The 23,297-nt window shown below is 53.7% G+C and overlaps 1 protein-coding gene across 3 annotated transcripts in view; it reads right to left on the reverse strand.

Annotated features, from left to right (window-relative positions):
* Window positions 1-333: 333 nt before the first annotated feature.
* The window catches only part of LOC120641447 (NPC intracellular cholesterol transporter 1-like), a 40,751-nt gene continuing 17,787 nt past the window's right edge, over window positions 334-23,297 (reverse strand). For 2 of the 3 annotated variants that reach the window (XM_039917590.1, XM_039917588.1), the window contains 12 exons: window positions 18,178-18,249; window positions 17,844-17,988; window positions 17,648-17,712; window positions 17,488-17,553; window positions 16,982-17,075; window positions 9,978-10,014; window positions 9,784-9,841; window positions 9,187-9,297; window positions 1,599-1,666; window positions 1,222-1,288; window positions 1,092-1,160; window positions 334-1,008 (listed from right to left, as the gene is read on the reverse strand). In XM_039917590.1, the coding sequence (XP_039773524.1) occupies window positions 919-1,008; window positions 1,092-1,160; window positions 1,222-1,288; window positions 1,599-1,666; window positions 9,187-9,297; window positions 9,784-9,841; window positions 9,978-10,014; window positions 16,982-17,075; window positions 17,488-17,553; window positions 17,648-17,712; window positions 17,844-17,988; window positions 18,178-18,249 (942 nt within the window). In that variant the 3' untranslated portion in view covers window positions 334-918. Of the gene's footprint in view, window positions 1,009-1,091; window positions 1,289-1,598; window positions 1,667-9,186; window positions 9,298-9,783; window positions 9,842-9,977; window positions 10,015-16,981; window positions 17,076-17,487; window positions 17,554-17,647; window positions 17,713-17,843; window positions 17,989-18,177; window positions 18,250-23,297 lie in introns of all 3 variants that reach the window. The other variant, XM_039917587.1, reaches the window with a different exon arrangement.

Raw genomic sequence — 23,297 nt, forward strand, 5'->3', positions numbered from 1 at the left:
AGCTCTCCTCATGCTTCCATCTCCTAAGGCCTTCTATTCATCTATTGTGCCCTGACAAAAGGGTTTGAATTCACCAGAGCCACGCATTTCATACAATTGGAGGGTGCAGACGGACATTGCGGCAAAGAACCCGTTGTCCGTTTATCCACCACCATCAGCATGTGGATGCCGACGGCTGGGGTTCAGAGAAGGGACCGTGAAAGTCACATGACCGATTGCAACAAGTGTTAAACTCTTGGATTCAGAAAATCCTACCAAATCCACCGCCCTGGTACTAAACAAATTACATCAGTGTCGGCAGACGGAATTTTTTTTGACTAAAAGCTCCATCAATAAACAAATTCGACTGATTGTGCATTATTCAGCATTCCAGCTACCGCATGTTTGCCGACAAAAGCAAAAACACCAGACACTAGTTTCATGTGATTCATCTTACATGCAGGTTTAAAACAAAATCACCTCTTGTATGCCTAAAATACATCCTTACAATTACAAACATACGGAATGAATCCAATCAAGCTCAATGCTAGAACGTGACGATACCAAACATCGGCACTCAAGCATCTGTACTCTTGAGTGAAACAGATACAAACCACCAGCAGACTGCAGCAAACTAGCTATAGCGCACAATCAAGACCCAATACACCTCTTGGTTTCCTTTTCCGCCATGTGTGAGCTCCAACTAACCTAGTTATAAGCAAACAATAGGAAGATGGACATGTACAGTCTTTTTCTATGGATCTATAACACTGCTTTCACCACCCTAAAAAGACACTGCTTTCACCTTCAAATGCTGTACAGCGCAATGTGACTTCTGCACCGGGAGAGATGGATATGTACATGGATACCGAAAACGATGTCCCAAACTGGCCTATTTTAGTTTTTGAGTATGTCACTGTTAACTCGAGTAAAATCCCGTCAAGTCTGCTCGGTTGAAGCTGAAGTTGGTTGACTTTGTTCAATTGGCTTCGCTGATTTTGAAGGAGGGCCACATAAACTCAAAACGACCTGAAAGATTTAGCAATTTATTGGTGAAAGCTTTTAATGAGATTGTGTGGAAACAAGAGATGGTAGATAATTTAGATGCTAACCGGTAGGAAGATAAGCCCATGCAGGAATCCAATGAGGACAAGTGCCAAGTACATTTGGAAGTAATAGACCTATATTCATATGGGTATAAGAAAGGGGTACTTCAAGGTAAGACGTAACAGGAGCACGTACCACAAAAACTTCAGATTTTGCAAAACGCAGGATAATAACTCCCACCAGTTTGGTCAAGGTGATTCCACTGGAAAGGCAAAAGGTACGTCAGACCAAGATAATAAATATTGCACTGATGTGTAAATATAGCAAGCAAATCCAGTTGACACGAGTGGTAAGTCCTTTTCTGTAAGATTGAAAAATTATTGCAGAAATGCATGGTAAATTTAAACATCTAACAGATGCTGTACAGAACACTGGCCTATGCGCACATAATGCATAAATTCAATCAACAAAGCATACAATATAACCAATTCAAATTTGAAAGATCGGAGCTTATATTGTTTCTATTTCCTCAGGCTTGCCACAATTTTTTTTGGGAGAATGCAATCTCTAACCTGAATACAGAAGCACCCATTGTGGAAAGAGCCTGTCTTGCACGAGTTTCTCTGTCCCCATTGCCAATCTATAAAACAATAAGAGGAATCTAGTATTAAGTCATGGTGTGGGCTGTGGAAAAGAACAGCCAACACAAGCATTTAAGTCAAATATATTTTAGCAGCATGTTTATATAAGAAATCTAGCCTACCCCAACTTGCTTGGGAAAAAAGGCTATGTTGTTGTTGTTGTTGTTGTTTATATAAGAAATATCTGTCTGGGTTCTATTTGAAAGGGTTGCACGACATTAGTGTTAGCCTTCTCCTTGCTACAAGAACTTACAGAGCTCTCCTCTGTGTTCGAGAACTTATGCAGACTGTACACGAGTACATCCAATCAAAATACTTCTGCACTAAAATCCAAAACTGTATTACCAGATAGCAGTTGCATATGGTTCTAAATCCTACAGCCAGATTTTCATGATCAGTGCAAATGTGTGCAAAGTTCTGTAGAAGTGGCCTGAAAAGTGTGGCACCTCTTCATGCCTAACCTTTTAGAAGCATAGCAAATAATACTTTCTTCAAGAATAGTAAAGCATCTAAAGGTATAACTTTACAATAATCACAACAACAACAACAACAACAACAACAACATAGCCTTTTGTCCCAAGCGAGTTGGGGTAGGCTAGAGATGAAACCCAAAAGACACAAAGGTCACGGTTCAGGCACGCTGATTGATGGAGAGAATAATGGCTTCTATTCCTCCAAACTCTAGAAGGGCGGGATATATAGATCTTATACATGGGTCTCTATACATGGGCTCACATATACACCAACACCCCCCGCAGTCTGAACTACCGGCGCAGCGGTGTTCAAGACTGGACAACGAGAAAGCTAACACCCCCCCGCAGCGGTGTTCAATACTGGACAAGAAGAGAGTACAAATAGAGTACAAAAGGGCAAATACCCCCCACAGCCACAACTAGCCACCGGCTACGTTGAGGCTGGAGCGAAACTCCGAAAAGGTCGAGGAGGGCAGTCCCTTGGTGAAGATGTCAGCAAACTGGGAGGTAGTCGGGACATGGAGTACCCGAACATCGCCGATGGCGACTCTGTCGCGCACGAAGTGTAGGTCGATCTCCACATACTTCGTCCGCTGATGCTGGACGGGGTTGGTGGAGAGATACACGGCGCTGACATTGTCACAGTAGACGAGCGTGCTCTTGGCGAGCGGGCTGTGGAGCTCCGCCAAGAGCAAGCTACTGTCGTAGCCAGGACGCCTCTGCCACGCCGTTAGCGACAGCCCGATACTCCGCCTCAGCACTGGAGCGGGAGACAACCGGCTGCTGCTTGGACAACCAGGAGACCAGGTTGCCGCCCAGGAAGACGGCGTAGCCGAAAGTAGAGCGACGAGTGTCCGGGCAGCCAGCCCAGTCAGCGTCGGTGTAGACCACCAGCTCAGTAGAGGACGAGCGGTGAAGCACCAGTGTAACGTCCCGCCTCCCCGAGGCCGGGCCCGCTTACATCTGGCTGCTTTCTAGGACATAGACTGTCCTCACAGACCAACACCAGTCTTTTCTGCACACTTTGTCCTCACTCGTGCGCACCCGGAAAGAACTTCCCGGTCGGTCAACCATCCCCAAATTTCTCCGGGCCAAGCACGCTTAACCTCGGAGTTCTTTGGAGACCGGCTTCCGGAAAAGAAGTTGCAACTTGTTGGTATGAGTATCCTATTAATCCTATTAAGCCCTGAGCCGGGGTATCACATGTTCACCCCCTTAAGAGAACGACGTCCTCGTCGGTCAATCCCAAGCCAGGAACGTCCTCTCTTGGCCACGTCCCGTACGTCCAGTGCCAGCAGCCCATGTGCCACGTCCGTGCGTCCAGTGCCAACGGTCCCTGTGCCACGTCCGTGCGTCCAGTGCCAACGGCGCATCCCAGATGCCCGCGCACTGACCCGCCACGCCCCGTGCACATGCCGGTGGCATCTGCGCCCCCACGCGCCCGTGCTCATGACTCCGCACTTACGCCCGTACGTGCCCGTGAAACCGCGAGAGTCGGCTCTGATACCATTCTGTAACGTCCCGCCTCCCCGAGGTCGGGCCCGCTTACATCTGGCTGCTTTCTAAGACATAGACTGTCCTCACAGATCAACACCAGTATTTTCTGCACACTTTGTCCTCACTCGTGCGCACCCGGGAAGAACTTCCCGGTCGGTGACCCATCCCCAAATTTCTCCGGGCCAAGCACGCTTAACCTCGGAGTTCTTTGGAGACCGGCTTCCGGAAAAGAAGTTGCAATTTGTTGGTATGAGTATCCTATTAATCCTATTAAGCCCTGGGCCGGGGTGTCACAACCAGGCCGAGGTCCACAGTACCACGGACGTAGCGGAGGAGACGCTTCAGCGCAGCAAGGTGTGACTCCCGGGGATCATGCATATGGAGACAGACCTGCTGAACAGCGTAGGTGAGGTCCGGCCTGGTGAAGGTGAGGTACTGCAAAGCGCTAGCCAGACTCCGGTAGACAGTAGGATCAGCCACCGGATCACCCAGATCAGCAGACAGCTTCGCCTGAGTGTCGACAGGAATGGAGCAGGGCTTGCAATCAGTCATCCCAGCCCGCTCCAGAATATCGAGTGCGTACTGCTGCTGGTGAAGGAGAAGACCAGACGGGCGAGGCTCAACAGTGACGCCCAAGAAGTGTTGGAGCTGACCCAGATCCTTCATAGCAAACTCCTGCTGCAGAGAGGAGATGACACTCTGAAGTAGCTGCTGACTGGAGGCTGTGAGCACAATGTCATCGACATAAAGCAGCAGATATGCAGTCTCATCCCCACGGCGGTAGATGAAGAGAGACGTGTCGGACTTGGCCTCGGTGAACCCCAATGTCAACAAGAACGTGGCGAACCGAGAGTACCAAATCCGAGGAGCCTGCTTCAGACCATAGAGAGACTTGTTGAGCCGGCAGACCATATCCGGACGACTCGAGTCCACAAATCCCGCTGGCTGAGAGCAGTAGACAGTCTCTGAGAGAGTGCCGTGAAGAAACACATTCTTCACGTCCAGCTGGTGCACCGGCCAGGAGCGCGAGAGCGCAAGCGAGAGGACCGTGCGCACCGTAGCGGGCTTCACCACTGGGCTGAAGGTCTCATCATAGTCCACACCAGGTCGTTGAGTGAACCCCTGGAGAACCCAGCGAGCCTTGTAGCGCTCCAGTGTGCCATCAGCCCGACGCTTATGCGTCCAGATCCAATTGCCAGTCACCACATTGCAACCAGACGGACGCGGCACGATGTCCCACGTCTGGTTTGCAAGAAGAGCCGCGTACTCCTCTTCCATCGCGCGACGCCAGTGAGGATCCGCCAAGGCGTCGCGGACAGAGGAGGGTACCGGAGAGACCCGCGGTTCTCCCTCAGTGGCGGAGAGAGTCGTGGCCTGAGACGCCATCCGCCGAGTCACCATGGGATGAATATGCCGAGGATCCCGATGGATAACTAGCGGGTGGTACACCTCCGGCTAGGCTCGAGAGGCAGCCGGAGGCGGCGGCGGAGCCGGCGCCGGTGTAGGCGTCGCAGGAGCCTCCGGAGCATGAGGCGGCGCCGGTGTCGACGCCGAACGACGCCGGTACATCTGCACCGGCTGAGCGTACCGCTGCGTCACCGGTGTCGGCGCCGAGCGGCGCCGGTACACCTGCACCGGCTGAGCGTACCGCGCAGGGGCAGGGGAAGGCACCGGATCCGCGCGCGGCACGACCGGAGGCCCGGGGGCCGCGCGTGGCGTGACCGCGGGCACCGGGGCCGCGCTCGGTGCAGCAGGGATCACCGGAAGCGGTGCCGGTGCGCCGAAAAAACCTGCAGAAAAAGGACAGACAGGTAACGGTGGCTGAACCACCGGGTCAGTCGGAAACAAAGACTCCAGCTTAGGGTCAGGAGAAGGTGTGGAGGAGGTGGAGTAGGGGAAATCCGACTCGTCAAAGACGTGTCGGGAGATCAGAACGCGGCGAGAGGTGAGGTCAAAGCATCGGTACCCCTTGTGGTCAGGGGAGTACCCGAGGAACACACAACGAGTCGAGCGGGGCGCCAGCTTGTGAGAAGCGGTGACAGAGGTGTTAGGGTAACACGCACACCCGAAGACCCGAAGGTGGTCGTAGCGAGGAGGGGTACCGAAAAGAGCGTGGAGGCCGTTGTCACACTGGACGGCCTTAACAGTGAGGCCGAACTGAGTGGACACCCAGGCAAAGAAGAGGAGGGTGGGGAATGTCTCAAACTTGGCGCGCAAAGGGAAAGTCCAAGAGTAATGAGAAAAATCATCAACAATGACCAGGTAATATTTGTAGCCAGACATGCTGAGTACAAGAGATGTCCACATGTCACAATGAATAAGATCAAAAGCATGCGCAGCATGCGAAGAAGAAGAAAACGAAGTCTAACATGACGACCCAACTGGCACGCATGACAGAGGTGCTCAGCAGGAGCCCTAGTACATGGAACATCGGTACTATGACTAAGCTGAGCCAAAACATCGCGGCCGGGGTGTCCAAGCCGGCGGTGCCAGGTGGTGGAAGAAGGCGTCACAGCAAAAGCAGTAGACGAAGAAGAAGTCGAAGGCGGAGCAGCGGAAGCAGGAAGCTGAAGAGTGTAAAGGGCCCCCGGGGTATCACATCTGAGGAGCGGACGCCGGGAAGCCGAATCCTTCACAGTAAGACCAGAAGAGTCAAATTCGATAGAACATGAGTTGTCAGCAGTAAACTGGCGAATAGAAAGAAGGTTGTGAACCATTTGGGGAGCAACAAGAACATTAGGAAGACAAGGAGCAGAACCCACGGCGGTGACAGGAAGGAAAGACCCATCACCAACCATGATAGAAGAAGGACAAGTGGGGTGTGGGGGTCGGACGGAAGAGAGGATACCGGCATCAGGAGTGGTGTGGAACGAGGCACCCGAGTCGGCGATCCACTCGGTGCTGACCGGCGGCGTCTGTCCCATGGTGCTGAAGGACTGCGCCAGAGCGGCCTGGTCCCACCCCCCAGGCCAGGTCGGCTGCTGGCTGGGCTGAGCGGGCGGGGTCCAGTACGGCGCGGAGAGGGGAGCAGCACCGGTGAACATGGCCGCCGGCTGGAGCTGAGGACGAGGTCCCCCTCCCGGACCCTGTAACGGCCACATCGAGATGAGCCCTGACCATGGGTTGCTGAAGGATGGCCAGGGCGTAGCTCTAGGGGCAGGGGCAGGGGCAGAAGCGGGAGTCGGAGCCGGAGCCGGCGCGCCCCGACGGCCAACACCGGTACCGGTACCCCTAGAAGCAGGGCCACCAGTGCCACCACCACCACCACGCCCCCCCCCCCCCCCCGCCGACGACGTCCACGGCCCCCCCACCTCCGGTCTGCCCGGCGGGAGCAGCACCAAGGAGAGGTGGCAGGGGCGGCGGAGGAAGCCGGTGGAGCAGTGACGAGCGCGGTGGAGGTGGACGAGGGCGATCCTGGCGCGAGACCCCTGGTGATCTCCTCGAGGGCGAGGTCGTCTCGGACCTGCAGGAAGGAGGGGAAGGGCCTCTGGCGGGCGATCCAGCTCTTCAGGTGGTCATAGGTGCTGCTCAGGCCCCGAGGTCGTGAAGAGCATCGGCCATGCCCTTCATCCGGCGGCAGTACTCATCAACGGAGAGGTCCCCCTGCACGAAGGTGCAGAAGGTGGCGTCGAGCTGGAGGGCGCGGTACTCGGCGTTGCCGAGGAACTGCCACTCGAGCGGCACCCAGGCCTGCCACGCGGTGCCGCCGTGGGTCCTGACGAGGTCCTGAAGATCTAGGGAGATGGTCCCAAAGATTCAGGACATGTCGACGCTGTCGAGGCGCAGCCACGCCACGTCCTGCGTCTCGATCGACGTGTCGAGGAGGACGTGGTCGTCGAGGGCGTAGCGGCGGAGGGCGAGCAGGACCTGGTCCCGCCAGCGTCCGTAGGAGGAGGACGTCGGGTCGAGGAGGACGGTGACCAGGGCCCTGATGTTCTGGACGCCGGCGGCCTGGAGGTGGGGCTGGGCGACCATGGGGTCGGTCGGGTCGTACCGGGCTCCAGATCCAGCGGGCGGGGCCTGGCGGGAGGAGGAGGCGCCGGGCTCGGGGACGACGGGCTGGCCGGAGGAGGCGCGGAGGAAGTGCTCTGCCTCGGCCACCCGGAGAGCGGAGGCTTCGGCCGCGGCGCGCTCGCACTCCCAGGCGAGAGCAGCCACGCGGAGCCGCTCCTGGGCCGCCGAAGCCTCCGACTTGGCGGCGAGGAGGGCCGCGGCGAGAGCGGCGTCGACCTGCTGCCCGCGGAGGGCGGCGCATCCGCGGGAGACATCCCGAGCCCGGTCCACGCGGCATCGGGCGCGGCGGCGGCGGCGGGCTGCTTGCCCGCGGCGACAGCGGCGCGGTGGGCCGCAGCGACGGCGGCGGGATCCTGCAGCAGCGGCGGCGTGGCCGGATCGGCGCCCGCGGCCTGCAGCAGCTGTGCCGCGGCCCGCAGGACGGCCAGATCGACGGCGGCGGCGCGCGGGGCAGCAGCGGGATCCGGCAGGGGCGGATCCGCGGTGGCAGGGAGGTGACCAGGGCGGCGGCCGGCCTGGGCCAGGCGACGGCGCGGCTCCCGGCACCCGCGCCAGCTGCGGCAGCGGCGGCGGCGGCGGGCTGCAGGGCGGTAGCAGGCTGGATCTGCGACCAAGAAGCCGCTGCGGCCCAGGCAGAGGAGGCGGCGGCGCCAGTAGAGCTCGGCGCGGCAGTAGAGGAAGATGAGGGGAGGGGAGGGAAGGAGGTGGAGGGGGGTGGTGCCGGCGCCCGGCCATGGCTGCCGGCGGCGGCGGCGGCTGGGAGGGGAGGGAAGGAAGGAGGAGAGGGAACCCTAACCCTAGGCTAATGATACCATGATGGAGAAAAATAATGGCTTCTATTCCTCCAAACCCTAAAAGGGTGGGATATATAGATCCTATACATGGACCTCTATATGGGCCTCTATACATGGGCTCACATATACACCAACACTGATAGCTAGTCTCCAAGCGCTCCTATCCAAAGCTACCTCTTCAGAGATATTCCAATCCTTAAAGTCTTTCTTAACCGACTCGTCCCAAGCCAGTTTAGGTCTACCTCTACCCCTCTTTACCTTATCGACACGCTTTAGAACCCCACTACGCACCAGCGCCTCAGGAGGCCTCCGTTGGATATGTCCAAACCATCTCAACCGATGTTGGGTAAGTTTCTCCTCAATTTGTGCCACCCCTACCCTTTCCCGAATAACTTCGTTCCGAACTCTATCCCTTCTTGTGTGCCCGCAAAACCACCGCAACATCCGCATCTCTGCTACACTCAGTTGCTGGACATGTCGCCTTTTTGTGGGCCAACATTCAGCACCATATAACATCGCCGGGCGAATCGCTGTCCTATGGAACTTGCCTTTTAGCTTTTGTGGCACCCTCCTGTCACAGAGGATGCCAGAAGCTTGACGTCATTTCAACCAGCCAGCTGAGATTCTATGCCTAACATCTTTATCAATGTCGCCATCCTTTTGTAGCATCGATACTAAATACCGAAAAGTACAGTAAAGTAAGATTTGGAACTGGTATTTCCAAATGTACAGTGCACCTACCATAAAGGCATGTGTGATATGAACACAGAACTCAACAGCAATTCCTATTGACATAACAAGGTTTACAACAGAAATTGCATTGAGCTGAATACCAAGCATGGCCATCACACCCTGCCAACAAATTCAGAGGAAAAAAAGGAAAAGAAAAATTAGTACCAACAATAATTCTAGTATTCTACACTGCCAGAATATATTTAATTAGAATTGGCTCCTGGAACATCATAGAGTAATGTTACATATACAAACACCTAGGAGTCCAGAACATGCCAATAGTGGCAGGTGATTATAAAGGGAATCCCTTTTTAGATTCACTTATAAAAGTTTGCTTTTGTATTATACTTTAGCGTAATTATTCCACACCATAGCATAGATAACATATCGCACAGGCTTCATCAATAGTAAATGAATCCTATAACTTGCTTTAGTTCAGATATCACACAAAATCACACCATGAGCCGATAAGCCCACTTCATTTTAACAGCTTGTACTTCAAATCTTGTATGTACATTATATATTCATTAGGGACAGTTCATTAATCTAAAGAATTTTCAAATGTATTTAAATTCAAGGAGTATTCATTCTGAGGGTCAAACATACCATCAAATCCAAGACTATCATGGCCAGCACAATTAAAATGATCGCTGAAGCCCATAGACTGAAATCAGTAGTAGAAGATAATGAATATAAGGATCTAGTGAATTGAGTATCAACTGAAAATAGTTGGCACACAGTTCTCCTGCGTCGTTCGAGAAAAAAAAAGTTGGCACTAGGATAATGAAAGCCTCGCTGACCTGCTGGTGAATATGAAGCACACAATAAATACGGTACCTGTATGCATAACAAGGAGTCATATTAAATGCAATAAATATCTTAGCATTTCATCATAATTGTAGGATAATAGAATTGGTGTAATGAATGATAATTGTATTGCATTGAGGCCTAGGCCAGTATATATTGGGGTACATGACTTGGAGGGCAAGCCTCCTACGGTATGGTAGAGTCCGGATACAATCCTAACCTGCCTATTATAGAGATATCACAAATATACTCTAATAATAATTCTGTCTAGCAGTTAATTTCAAACTAAGAAAACCTAAAAGGGCGTACCTAGTGCCATAGGCTTCCCGCACTGTGCGGGGTCTGGGGTGAAGGGAATAAGTCTTGTACTCTTGGTCTTTGTGGGGGCTGCAGCATCTCCTTTTTTGCTGCAGCATGCAGTGGGTTTGTGCTGCCCCTAGAGGACAGCATCTTGGACTGCTTTTTAGTTTGCTAGGACAGCTGCAGTTAGTAGGACAGCAGCAGTTAGCATCTACTTTTCTAAGACAGCAGGAGCATCTTAGACTAGGCAGTTAGCAGCTCCTTGGCTGGCTGTATATATGTGTGGCCACCCTTCCCGTTGGAAGGCATGGCTTTGAGTTTGTGAATGAAGAAAACCCAGAAAATTGCCCCAAGTTCATTGTCATCCTCTCAGCTCAATGAGAGTTAGAATTGAGCTTCTAACATTTGGTATCCGAGCCGTACTTTCCTGTAGGTTAGACATCTCCTGCACTTCTCCCTCCCAAGCAGCAGCTAGCACAACAGCAGCTAGCGCAGCAGCAGCGGCAGTTAGCGCAGCGGCAGCGGCTAGCGCAGCAGCACCTGCTGCACCCTCTACTCCACCTTCCACACCCGAGCAGACGAGCAGCAGCTCGTCTGAGGCTGCGTCTTCTCCACGCAGCAGCCCCCTGGAGGCGCGCCATGTCCGACGCACCGTCTCAGCGCTCGGTCGCCTCGAGCGCACGGCGTCAGCGAGATGCCGAGCTCGCCGCGGCAGAGGAGCGCAGGCGAGCGACGGCACAAGCCGCTGCAGCAGCGGCGAGGGCGGCCAGGCTGGCTGCAGCGGAGCTGGCGGCGGCCAGGGCGGAGGTGGAAGCAGAGGCGGCGGAGGATGCAGCGCGTGCGGCGGAGGTCGAGGTTGAGACCTTGCGCGGCAGCCTCAGCGGCTCCATCGCCGGCGACGCCACCGCCGACGAGGACCTTGAGGAGTTGGAGAGGGAGAGAGCGCGGGAGTGGACCGCGCGGTGGGCAGCAGTCCACCCCGGCGGCGGCGGCGGCCTGGACGGCGGCGCACCCGGCGGCGGTCCAGGGGCCCGCGCGCCCGGCGGCGGCCTAGATGGCGGCGCGCCCGGCGGCGGTCCAGGGGCCCGCGCGCCCGGCGGCGGCCCAGGAGGCGGCGCGCCCGGCGACGGCCCAGGGGGCCGCGCGCCCGGCGGCGGAGGCGGCGCCCCTGGCGGCGGCCGCGTCCTTGGCGGCGGCGCGCAGGGCGGTGGCGGCGCTCCTGGCTGGGGTGCGCGCGGCGGTGCCCCTGGCTACCACGGCCTCCAGGCGGTGGTCAGGGACGTTGGTCCTGGTGGTGGGTGGCCCACCCTCACCAAGACCAACTACGTCGAGTGGGCCGCGGTCATGGAGGTGAAGCTCCAGGTGCGGCATATGTGGGAGGCAGTCCGGTACGGCGACGTCGACTATGATGAGGATCGACGGGCGCTGGATGCTCTCATCGCAGCAGCCCCGCCCGAGATGCAGTTCACGCTTTCCAAGAAGCGAACTGCCAAGGAGGCCTGGGACTCCATCGCTGCGGCACGTATCGGCAGCGACCGCGCCCGCAAGACCACTCTCCAGGCACTTCGCAAGGAGTGGGAGAACCTGGCCTTCAAGCCAGGTGAGGATGTTGATGACTTCGCCCTCCGTCTCAACACTCTACTGCAGAAGGTGGTGCAGTTCGGCGATGACACCTACGACGAGGAGAGAGCCGTCGAGAAGCTCTTCCGCTGCGTCCCCGAGAGGTACAGGCAGACCGCTCGCTCGATCGAGTCTCTGCTGGACCTCTCCACCATGACGATCGAGGAGGCGATAGGTCGCCTCAAGGTCGTTGACAGCGACGAGCCACAGCCTCCCTCGGGAGGCATCTCCATCGGTGGGACGCTCCACCTCACTCAGGAGCAGTGGGAGGCTCGGCGCGGTGACAGGAGGAGGGGGGAGCCCTCTTCCTCGACTGGTGGCCGCAAGCGCGGCAAGCCGCGAAAGGGGCGCAGAGGTGCCCAAGCCGGGGCACGAGGGCGCGCCGAGGGTGGCGCCCGCGGAGATGCTCAGGGCGGCGCCGCTGACAGGCCCAAGGCGGCACGAGACGACGCCTGCCACAACTGTGGCAGGCCCGGCCACTGGGCCAGGGACTGCCCGCAGCGGAGGCGTGGGGGCCAAGCCCACGTCGCGGAGGCCCAGCCGGATGACGAGCCGGCTCTGTTCCTACTCCACGGGGACATGGAGCCGCAGCCGGCGGCATCGCCTGTGACCGCTCTACTCCACCTCGACGAGCCGCGTGCCCGAGTTCTCCTCGGCAACGGCTCCGACGACGACAGGGTCGATGGCTGGTACCTCGACTCCGGCGCCACGCACCACATGACCGGGCGGCGGGAGTTCTTCTCCGACCTGGACGTCGACGTAGGTGGCTCCGTCAGGTTCGGGGACTCCTCCGCCGTGGAGATCAAGGGCGTGGGCTTCGTGATCTTCACCGCCAAGTCCGGAGAGCACCGGATGCTCACCGGAGTCTACTACATCCCGGCGCTGCGGAACTCCATCATCAGCCTTGGGCAGCTCGATGAGAGCGGCTCCCGCGTGGTGATCGACAGCGGGGTCCTCCGCATCTGGGACCAACGTCGCCAGCTTCTCGCCAGGGTGGTTCGAGGGAAGAACCGCCTCTACATCCTCCATGTCGGGGTGGCCCAGCCTCTTTGTCTTGCAGCTCGCAGGGACGACGAGGCATGGCAGTGGCACGAGCGCTTTGGGCACCTCCACTTTGAGGCCCTGAAGCGGCTCGGCGCCAAGGAGATAGTGCGAGGCCTCCCGTGCCTCGACCACGTGGAGCAGCTCTGCGACGTCTGTGTGCTGACGAAGCAGAGGCGGCACTCCTTCCCCCAGCAGGCGAGCTTCCGAGCCAAGGAGCGGCTCGAGCTCGTACACGGGGACTTGTGTGGCCCGGTGACACCGGTCACACCAGGAGGACGGCGCTACTTCCTGCTGCTCGTCGATGACCTCTCCCGCTTCATGTGGGTGATGATCCTCGGCAGCAAGGGAGAGGCTGCGGACGCCATCAGGCGTGCTCAGGCTGCTGCGGAGGCGGAGAGCGGCCGCAAGTTGCGCGTGCTGCGCACCGACAACGGCGGCGAGTTCACGGCGGCCGAGTTCGCGGCGTATTGCGCGGATGAGGGCATCCAGCGCCACTACTCCGCGCCGTACAGCCCGCAGCAGAACGGCGTCGTCGAGCGGCGCAACCAGACGGTTGTGGGGATGGCCCGGACCCTCCTCAAGCAGAGGGGGATGCCGGCTGTCTTCTGGGGAGAGGCGGTGGTGACGGCCGTCTACATCCTCAACCGCTCGCCCACCAAGGCACTCGACGGCATGACGCCGTATGAGGCTTGGCATGGGTGCAAGCCGGCGGTCTCCCACCTGCGGGTCTTCGGCTGCCTTGCGTTCGCCAAGGAGCTTGGCCACATCGGCAAGCTCGACGACAGGAGCACTCCGGGAGTGTTCATCGGCTACGCGGCGGGTTCGAAGGCCTACCGCATTCTCGACCCGGAGACACAGCGTGTGCGCACGGCGCGCGACGTTGTGTTCGACGAAGGGCGAGGATGGGCGTGGGACAAGGCGGTGGACGACGGCTCGGCTCCGACGTACGACGACTTCACCGTCGAGTACGTCCACTTCGAGGGAGCTGGGGGAGTAGGCAGCTCTTCTTCGCCGAGCGTGCCTACCCCGGTCCCCAAGCCTCCACCGACTCCGGCGCCCGCCACACCGGCGGCACCACGCTCTTCAGCTACGACTCCGGCTGCGCCAAGTTCCACGGCTGCACCACCACAGCCGGCGACGCCGCGCACTCCAGCACCGACAGCCACTCCTCCGGGCACGTCTACTACAGCACCTGCTCATGCTGAGCACAGCCCGGTGGAGTTCGCTACTCCGCTCTCTCACGACGAGGAGCGCATCGACGCGTACCACGACGGTGAGCCACTGCGGTACCGTACGATGGAGGACCTTCTCGGCGATCAGCCGGTGCTGGGACTGGTGCCTCACGACCTGGAGGGGCAGTTGCACCTCGCGTGCGACGACGGCGAGTCTCGGTCTTTCGCAGAGGCCGAGGGACACGCGGCATGGCGTGCCGCGATGCAGTCGGAGATGGACGCGGTTGAGAAGAACCGCACTTAGGAGCTTGCTGATCTCCCTCGCGGTCACCGCGGGATCACCCTTAAGTGGGTGTTCAAGCTGAAGAGGGATGAGGCCGGCACCGTCGTCAAGCACAAGGCTCGCCTGGTGGCACGAGGTTTCGTGCAGCAGGAGGGAGTCGACTTCGACGATGCCTTCGCTCCCGTGGCACGGATGGAGTCCGTGCGACTCCTCCTTGCGCTAGCTGCCCAGGAGGGCTGGCGTGTCCATCACATGGACGTCAAGTCGGCGTTTCTCAACGGCGACTTGAAGGAGGAGGTCTACGTGCACCAGCCGCCGGGGTTTGCGATCCCCGGCAAGGAGGGTAAGGTGCTACGTCTGCGCAAGGCCCTCTATGGCTTGCGGCAGGCCCCGAAGGCGTGGAACGCCAAGCTGGACTCCACGCTCAAGGGGATGGGCTTCGAGCAAAGCCCGCACGAGGCGGCCATCTACCGGCGGGGCAAAGGAGGCAATGCCCTGCTGGTGGGTGTCTACGTCGACGACTTGGTGATCACCGGCACCAAGGATGCGGAGGTGGCGGTGTTCAAGGAGGAGATGAAGGCCACCTTACAGATGAGCGACTTGGGGCCTCTCTCCTTCTACCTGGGGATCGAGGTGCACCAGGACGACTCCGGGATCACACTTCGACAGACCGCCTACGTCAAGCGCGTCGTCGAGCTCGCTGGGCTCACCGACTGCAACCCAGCCCTCACTCCGATGGAGGAGAGGCTGAAGCTGAGCCGTGACAGCACGACGGAGGAGGTGGACGCTACTCAGTACCGGCGTCTTGTGGGGAGCCTCCGCTACCTCGCCCACACACGGCCGGACTTGGCGTTCTCCGTTGGCTACGTCAGTCGGTTCATGCAGCGACCGACGACGGAGCACCAGCAGGCCATGAAGAGGATCATCCGCTATGTTGCGGGGACTCTCGACCACGGTCTCCACTACCCGAGGTGCCCTGGGGCGGCACACTTCGTCGGGTACAGCGACAGCGACCACGCCGGCGACATCGACACCAGCAAGAGTACGAGCGGGATCCTCTTCTTCCTCGGCGAGTGCCTCGTTAGCTGGCAGTCGGTCAAGCAACAGGTGGTGGCCTTGTCCAGCTGCGAGGCCGAGTACATAGCGGCCTCCACCGCGTCGACTCAGGCGCTCTGGCTCGCTCGACTGCTTGGTGATCTACTCGGCAGAGACACTGGAGCAGTGGAGCTCAAGGTGGACAGCAAGTCCGCTCTGGCATTGGCGAAGAACCCCGTTTTCCACGAACGGAGCAAGCATATCCGGGTGAGGTATCACTTCATCCGAGGCTGCTTGGAGGAAGGAAGCATCAAGGCGAGCTACATCAACACCAAGGATCAGCTTGCGGATCTGCTCACCAAGCCCCTTGGGAGGATCAAGTTCCTTGAGCTTTGCTCCAGGACCGGGATGGTCCAACTTTCCCACAAGACGACGCACAAGGCTTAGGGGGAGAATGAAGGGAATAAGTCTTGTACTCTTGGTCTTTGTGGGGGCTGCAGCATCTCCTTTTTTGCTGCAGCATGCAGTGGGTTTGTGCTGCCCCTAGAGGACAGCATCTTGGACTGCTTTTTAGTTTGCTAGGACAGCTGCAGTTAGTAGGACAGCAGCAGTTAGCATCTACTTTTCTAGGACAGCAGGAGCATCTTAGACTAGGCAGTTAGCAGCTCCTTGGCTGGCTGTATATATGTGTGGCCACCCCTCCCGTTGGAAGGCATGGCTTTGAGTTTGTGAATGAAGAAAACCCAGAAAATTGCCCCAAATTCATTGTCATCCTCTCAGCTCAATGAGAGTTAGAATTGAGCTTCTAATATGGGGAAGGGTTGTTTTTAAGCCCTAAGCCTTATCCACACAAATGTGCAGAGGCTAGGGCTCGCAAACTAAGAAAACCTATGAAGTAAAAAACCATGTGGCATAAAGAAATCCCCCCTTTTCATAGTGTTGATGTTGTTTCCACCTTGGCAGTAAATGGAGCGGAAACATGACTTGTAGCTTGGGGAAGAAAATATAGCACTCATCGGTTGGAATAAACTAATGATAAAAGTTCAGCTAGAAGCCTAGGTGGCTGGGACCTCTTAAGCCAGAACATTGTGAAACTGTTCATAAATTGACTGGGACCTCTCCTAGGTCCATCAAAGCTGGGAACTCACCAGTGACCAGTTTCAAGCAAATTAGCTGTAAGTTCCACAAATACCCTATAAATGACACACTTAACACATAACAATCAATTCATTGGAAATTCAGTCTACTAATGCCACATCAATGAATCATAAAACCAGTTCATATCAACTGGCACTCAACAAAAGTTGTATCTTCGGTGCAATCCAATGAACTAAGTCCAGGAGTAAATAATCATGACAGTCTAGCAAGAACACACTGTGCCTTTTAGTTATATTAGGATACTAATCGAATACATTAGGAGTTCTCTTTGATACCAAGAGTTATACTGAATGAAAATTTCATGCACAGAAAGGGAGACCTCTGTGACAAATATGTCATAACAAAGCACTAAGTAATAACAACAAATAATAGATTTACTACTAACCGAGGCAAACACATATGTTCATGATAGCTGTCTTCCACACACCCAGGTATTGCTCAAAAAATATATAGAACACAGAATATGGGAAAATTTCCATCTGCATAAATAAGATATCTCAGAGGCTTGTAAAATATCAAACAATTATTATTCCATGCACCTCCGTTGAAAAGATAAAGCATGCACAATAAACTTTCCTCTCCATGTATGTCACAACTGCTAAAGCGAAAAGAAAATTCTAGGTGTAATGTGCTGTCAGCAAGTTTATTGGCCAGCCATAGTTTGGTACTTGTCTACCAAAATTCTAAAAAATGTCTGAGGGTTCACTCCTATGATCGAGAGGAAAAAAGGAAGAAGTGTATAATATAATTTCCTCGAGTATGTAGCAGGTGAAAGTATATCAACAGAACGAACAGAAGTTACAGTATGTAGTCAATATCCATACTTGTTATATTTTATACTTTTCATTATTGATATAGTCCTGGTCTTAAAAACTGTTGCAGCTGAGGTACCTGTAAATCTTCAGATATTTTAGAACTGAAGTCCCGGGCAGCTCTCATTGAGTTAACATAGTCAGTCTAGAAGAAAATAACAGAAAACACTGATTAAATTTAGTAATGTTAAACAGGAAAGATGGCGATAATCATAATAGATTCCATGCTAGTTTACTACCTGCTTATTAAGGGGAGTATGGTATGTTCGGAATGCTGATGCTTGTATAATACCACCTTCATAACCTGAAAAGGAAAAGGCTTGTCAAGTACACCAGTTAACAACCTGCTAGTAGAAATCTATACATTACACATGATTTCATAGCCTAAAAGACAGCATCACAACAAGATACACAATCATAACATACTACACACACCACTGAGGTCCAAACTTGTTGAATAAGCTCCTTTCCCCCCTTTAGAACAATCACTTGATGGAAGCGCATCAAGAAACCATGGAAGTTTATCTTTGAATTGGGTTGTGGATGGACGTCCGTTATCCAATTCTGAGTGTAGGAAGCACTGAGACAAAAGCATATAGCAGATCAGAAACATTTCACTTCTACTTGCGATATATAGTAGTTAGTGGATTGTGGTTGAACCAAACAATTCAAGTATTTATCCATTACATATTATAGGACAGAATAATACAGAAAACAACCATCTGTAATTGATTAATAAGGTTAAAGGTACAGAAATTACAGGTATTACCGTTGTACAGTTATTGCATGTTCCACTTGCGCTGCAAGTGCCTGAATCCTGATCAAGTTGGCAGCAGGGAGGCTGTAAAGTACAGGCTTGAATGTTACTTACAATCCATTAGATGAGAAAGGTGCAATAAAAAAAAAAGCTTATCCTAGTATAGCAATTGTTGCTACTTCAGTATCCATAGTATGCTAGTTCTTTTGCAATGACCCACAGGTATCCTGCAGCGATGAGGCTGTTACAGCCCATATATCATCTAGGCCCATATTGGCCCATATACTGGCTATATATATGTCCTACTGGACTAATGGAGTGCTCTCTCTCTTGACAACAATCATCAAAGGTAACATGAAATCAGAGCATGGTTTAGGGTTGGGATTAGACTAATCCAATTTTCCCACCTAGATCCAATTTTTTCTGCCGCTACTCGCGGCCCCATTCCCGCCTGTTGTGTCCGCCGTTTGCGGCCCGCGGCTCGCTGCGCTGCCTGTCGCCGCCGCGCCGTCCCCGTCCGTCGGCGTCGCCTCCGCCCGTCGCGGATCCGACGCGCCGCCATCCCCGCTGCCCATCGCGGCCCCATCCCCGCCGCCTGTCGCGGCCTCATCTCTGCCGGGACTCTTCTACCGCCAGTCGCGGCTCGTCGTCGCCGTCTTCCGCGCGTCGACCTCGGCTTCGTCCGTCCGCCCCTGCTCCGTCTTCCGCGCGTCGACCTCCTCTGCTCCAGTGGTGTCCGTCCGCCCCTGCTACGTCTTTCGCCCGTCGACCTCCTCTGCTCCAGTGGCGTCCGTCCGCCCCTGCTCTGTCCGTCCATCGCGGATTCTATCTGGGCCTCACCGCCTGCTGCTGCTGTGGTGATTCCGCATCCACTGTGGTCCTCTGCTGACTCCTCACGGTGACATCTGCTCTCTGTCTCAGCTTTGCTTCAACATGTCGAACCCTAGTGCCATTCAAATTCCACTGCAGTTTGATGGTCACAACTACAGAGAATGGGCTTTTTGGGCTCAGACAGTGCTAGGTGGCTATGGTCTTGCGTCCCATCTTACTGGCACCTATGAAACGTGGATACTTCGCAAAGCTCACGTACCCGTGTCGGATACCGTATCGGATACGGATACTTCTCGGATACACCCGAATACGTATCCGACACGTATCCGACGAAAATATGATTTTTAAATAATAAAAGAAAATCGGATACTTCCCCGATACCTTCCCGACACCTGGGGGATACCTCCCAACTCTAAACCACTCATTCACTTCGTAAAAGACTCCTCTCTCCAACCGTGCCCCTCCCGACTCCCGAACCAGCTGCCGCAGCAGCGCGACACACCGCGAGAGGCGCCTCCGCCTCCGAGCAGCGCGACACCCTCGCCGCCCTCGCCCTCCTTGTTTTTGGAAAACTAGCGTATCGGAGTATCGCCGTATCGCGTACCGGTATCCGTATCCACATATCCGGGATACTTAGTCTGGCACTGCACCGGTTGCTGCGACAGATAATTCTAATGCTAGTACATTCACTGCTTGGATTAATGATGATGGCAGGGTTAAGACTGTCATAGTCACTAGTGTTAAGCCATCTTTCATGATGAGTCTTGCGCCTTTCCAGACTGCCAAGGAGATGTGGGATTATTTAAAGAAAAGATTTGTTCAGGTCAGTGGTGCTCATTTGCACAGTTTGATGCAAGGTCTCCGTGGACTTCAGCAAGATGACATGACCATTGATGACTATTATAATGCCTTTGATCGATTCATGGGACCAGTACTGTCCATGGTTCCTCCGTCTATTGCAGTATGTGATGGATGTTCTAAGAAGACAAAATTCATTGAACAGTTCCTGATGTATCAGTTTGTTATGGGATTAAGGTCTGAATTTGAACCTGTTCGTGCGCAGCTTCTTAATACATCTCCCACTCCATCTATTTCAGATGTGTTGGCCTCATTGACTGTTGAAGAGGCTCGACTTCGTTCCTTGTCACCTGCTCCTTCGGTGATAGCACCTTACAGTGTTCTTGCAGCTGCTCAGAAGGCTAGTACATCTGCTGGTGGTTCTTCTACACCCTGTGAGCATTGTAAGAATACTACTCATCGTTCAGAGAATTGTTTCAGCAAGTATCCGGAGAAACTAGCTGATTATCGTGCTCGTCATGCTGCTCGTGGTCGCGGTACGACTGCCACTCCTAGGGGCTCTGTGTCTGTTGCTGCTGCTTCACCTGTTGGTGCTTCTCAGTCTTCTTGGGTCCTTGATTCTGGCGCCTCTTTTCACGTTACTTCTGATTCATCTAAGTTGGTTGATTGCAAAACTGTCTGTGATGGCACTTCTGTTCAGACAGCTGATGGTACTTCTTGTTCTATTACTCATCAGGGTTCGCTTTCCACTGCACATTTTACTGTACCTAATGTATCCCTTGTACCTCAGTTGTCCATGAATCTCCTTTTAGTAGGCCAGATTACAGATCAGAATTGTTTCATTGGATTTGATGATTCATCTTGTTTTGTTCAGGATCGTCGAAGCGGGACTGTTATTGGGACTGGCCATCGCCGTAGAGGTTCCTTTCACCTCTACATCTTGGACACCTTGAGTCTTCCCTCTTCCGCTGGCTCTACCGCTCGTGTATCGTCCGTTGCATCATCCGCCTCATCCTTCGCCAAGTGGCACCATCGTCTAGGTCATCTATGTGGGTCTCGCTTGTCGACCTTAATAAATAGTGGTTGTCTAGGTCAAACATCTATTGAGTCTAGCTTTCAGTGTAAGGGGTGTACACTTGGCAAACAGATACAACTTCCATATTCCTCTAGTACATCTCATTCAGAGAGACCTTTTGATCTTATTCATTCAGATGTATGGGGTCCATCACCTTTTGCAACTAAGGGTGGTCATAAATATTATGTTATTTTTATTGATGATCACTCTCGGTATACTTGGATTTATTTTATGAAACATCGTTCCGAGTTGTGTGCCATTTACAAATCTTTTGTTCGTATGATACATACACAGTTTTCCACTCCCATTAAAGTTTTTCGTTCTGACTCTGGTGGTGAGTATTTATCTGGTGCTTTTCGTCAGTTTTTGGTTTCAGAGGGTACTCTTTCTCAACTTTCTTGTTCTGGTGCTTATGGTCAGAATGGTGTTGCTGAGCGCAAGCATCGCCATCTTATTGAGACTGCTCGAACCCTTCTGATTTCCTCCTTTGTTCCTACTCTCTTTTGGGGTGAAGCTATTTCCACTGCAGTATATCTCATAAATAAACAACCATCATCCAAATTGACTGGAAAAAGTCATGGTCAAGTGTTGTTTGGTACTTCACCTCGCTATGACCATCTTCGGGTTTTTGGTTGCACATGTTATGTCCTGCTTGCCCTTCGTGAGCGGACAAAGTTGACTGCTCAGTCAGTTGAGTGTGTTCTTGGGGTACAGTCCTGAACATAAGGGTTATCGTTGCTATGATCCTTCCTCTCGTCGTATACGTATTTCACGTGATGTGACTTTTGATGACTCGCCCTTTTTTATAACTCCTCCACTCAATCCTCATATTCCCCCACAGAGTCCACCACTTTTATGTGTCTTCCGCCACCAATCCCACAACCTCTATGTCAACCACCATCCCCACCTCCACCTCCACCTCCACCTCCACCTCCTCCCCCATCATCAAAACCCCCTGTCACACAGGTTTACACTCGTCGTCCTAGAGTGCCTCCGTCTGATCCCCCCTCGGCCAGTCCTAATACTCCTGTTTTAGATGAATCTAACAATATTGATGAGTCTCATGTTATTTCCGATGAGTCACAGGTTGGTCCAAGATATAATTTACGAGATCGTACCACTATGGAGCCTCCTGACCGATTGGGTTTTCCACGTGTGAGTGCTGTGCTAGCTGAACCATCTACTTACAAGGAAGCTTCTGGTGTTCCTGAGTGGCAGTCTGCTATGTCAGAGGAGCTTGCTGCACTTGACCGCACTGGTACTTGAGAGATTGTTCCTTTGCCACCGCATGCTGTCCCTATTACATGTAAGTGGGTGTTCAAAATCAAGACCAAATCAGATGGGTCTCTTGAGAGGTACAAAGCTCGCCTTGTTGCTCGAGGCTTTCAGCAGACTCAGGGGCGAGATTACGATGAGACTTTTGCACCAGTTGCACATATGACTACAGTTCGTACTATGATTGCAGTGGCTGCTAGTTGTTCTTGGACTATCTCTCAGATGGATGTCAAAAATGCTTTTCTTCACGGTGATTTACATGAGAAAGTTTATATGCAACCACCTCCTGGTGTTGATGCTCCTCCAGGTTATGTTTGTCGTCTTCGTCGTGCTCTATATGGCCTCAAACAAGCTCCTCGTGCTTGGTTTGAGAGATTTGTTTCTGTCATAATGGCTGCTGGTTTTTCACCTAGTTCTCATGATCCAGCCTTATTTGTTCATATTTCTCCACGTGGTCGTACTCTTCTTCTGCTCTATGTTGATGATATGCTGATCACGGGTGATGATGTTGAGCATGTTTCCTTAATCAAGAAGCATATTAGTCAACAATTTCAGATGACTGATTTGGGTCCACTCAGTTATTTCTTGGGAATTGAGGTCTTGCATTCTGAAAAGGGGTATTATATCTCTCAATCTAAATACATTCAAGATCTCATTGCTCGATCTGGTATTACTGATAATCGCATAGCTGCTGCTACTATGGATCTTCACTTGCAGCTTTGGCCTACTGATGGTAACCCTCTTGAGGATCCTTCTCGCTATCGCCACATTGTTGGCAACCTTGTTTATCTCACCATCACAAGGCTTGATATTGCTCATGCAGTTCATATTTTGAGCCAGTTTGTGAGTGCCCCAACTTCGGTTCACTTTGGGCATTTGCTTCGTGTGCTACGATACTTATGGGGGACCTCCTTTCAGTGTTTACTATATCCTCGTGGTAACCCACTTCATCTTCACGCATACTCGGACTCCACTTGGGCTAGTGATCCAACATATCGTCGTTCTGTCTCTGGTTATTGCATTCTTCTTGGTTCTTCTCCTCTTGCATGGAAGTCCAAGAAGCAGGCTGCTGTCTCTCGCTCTAGTACAGAGGCAAAACTTAGAGCACTTGCTACTACTACTGCTGAGATTATTTGGCTTCGATGGTTATTAG

Source organism: Panicum virgatum, chromosome 7K, assembly GCF_016808335.1.
Source record: "Panicum virgatum strain AP13 chromosome 7K, P.virgatum_v5, whole genome shotgun sequence".
Lineage (NCBI taxonomy): Eukaryota > Viridiplantae > Streptophyta > Magnoliopsida > Poales > Poaceae > Panicum > Panicum virgatum.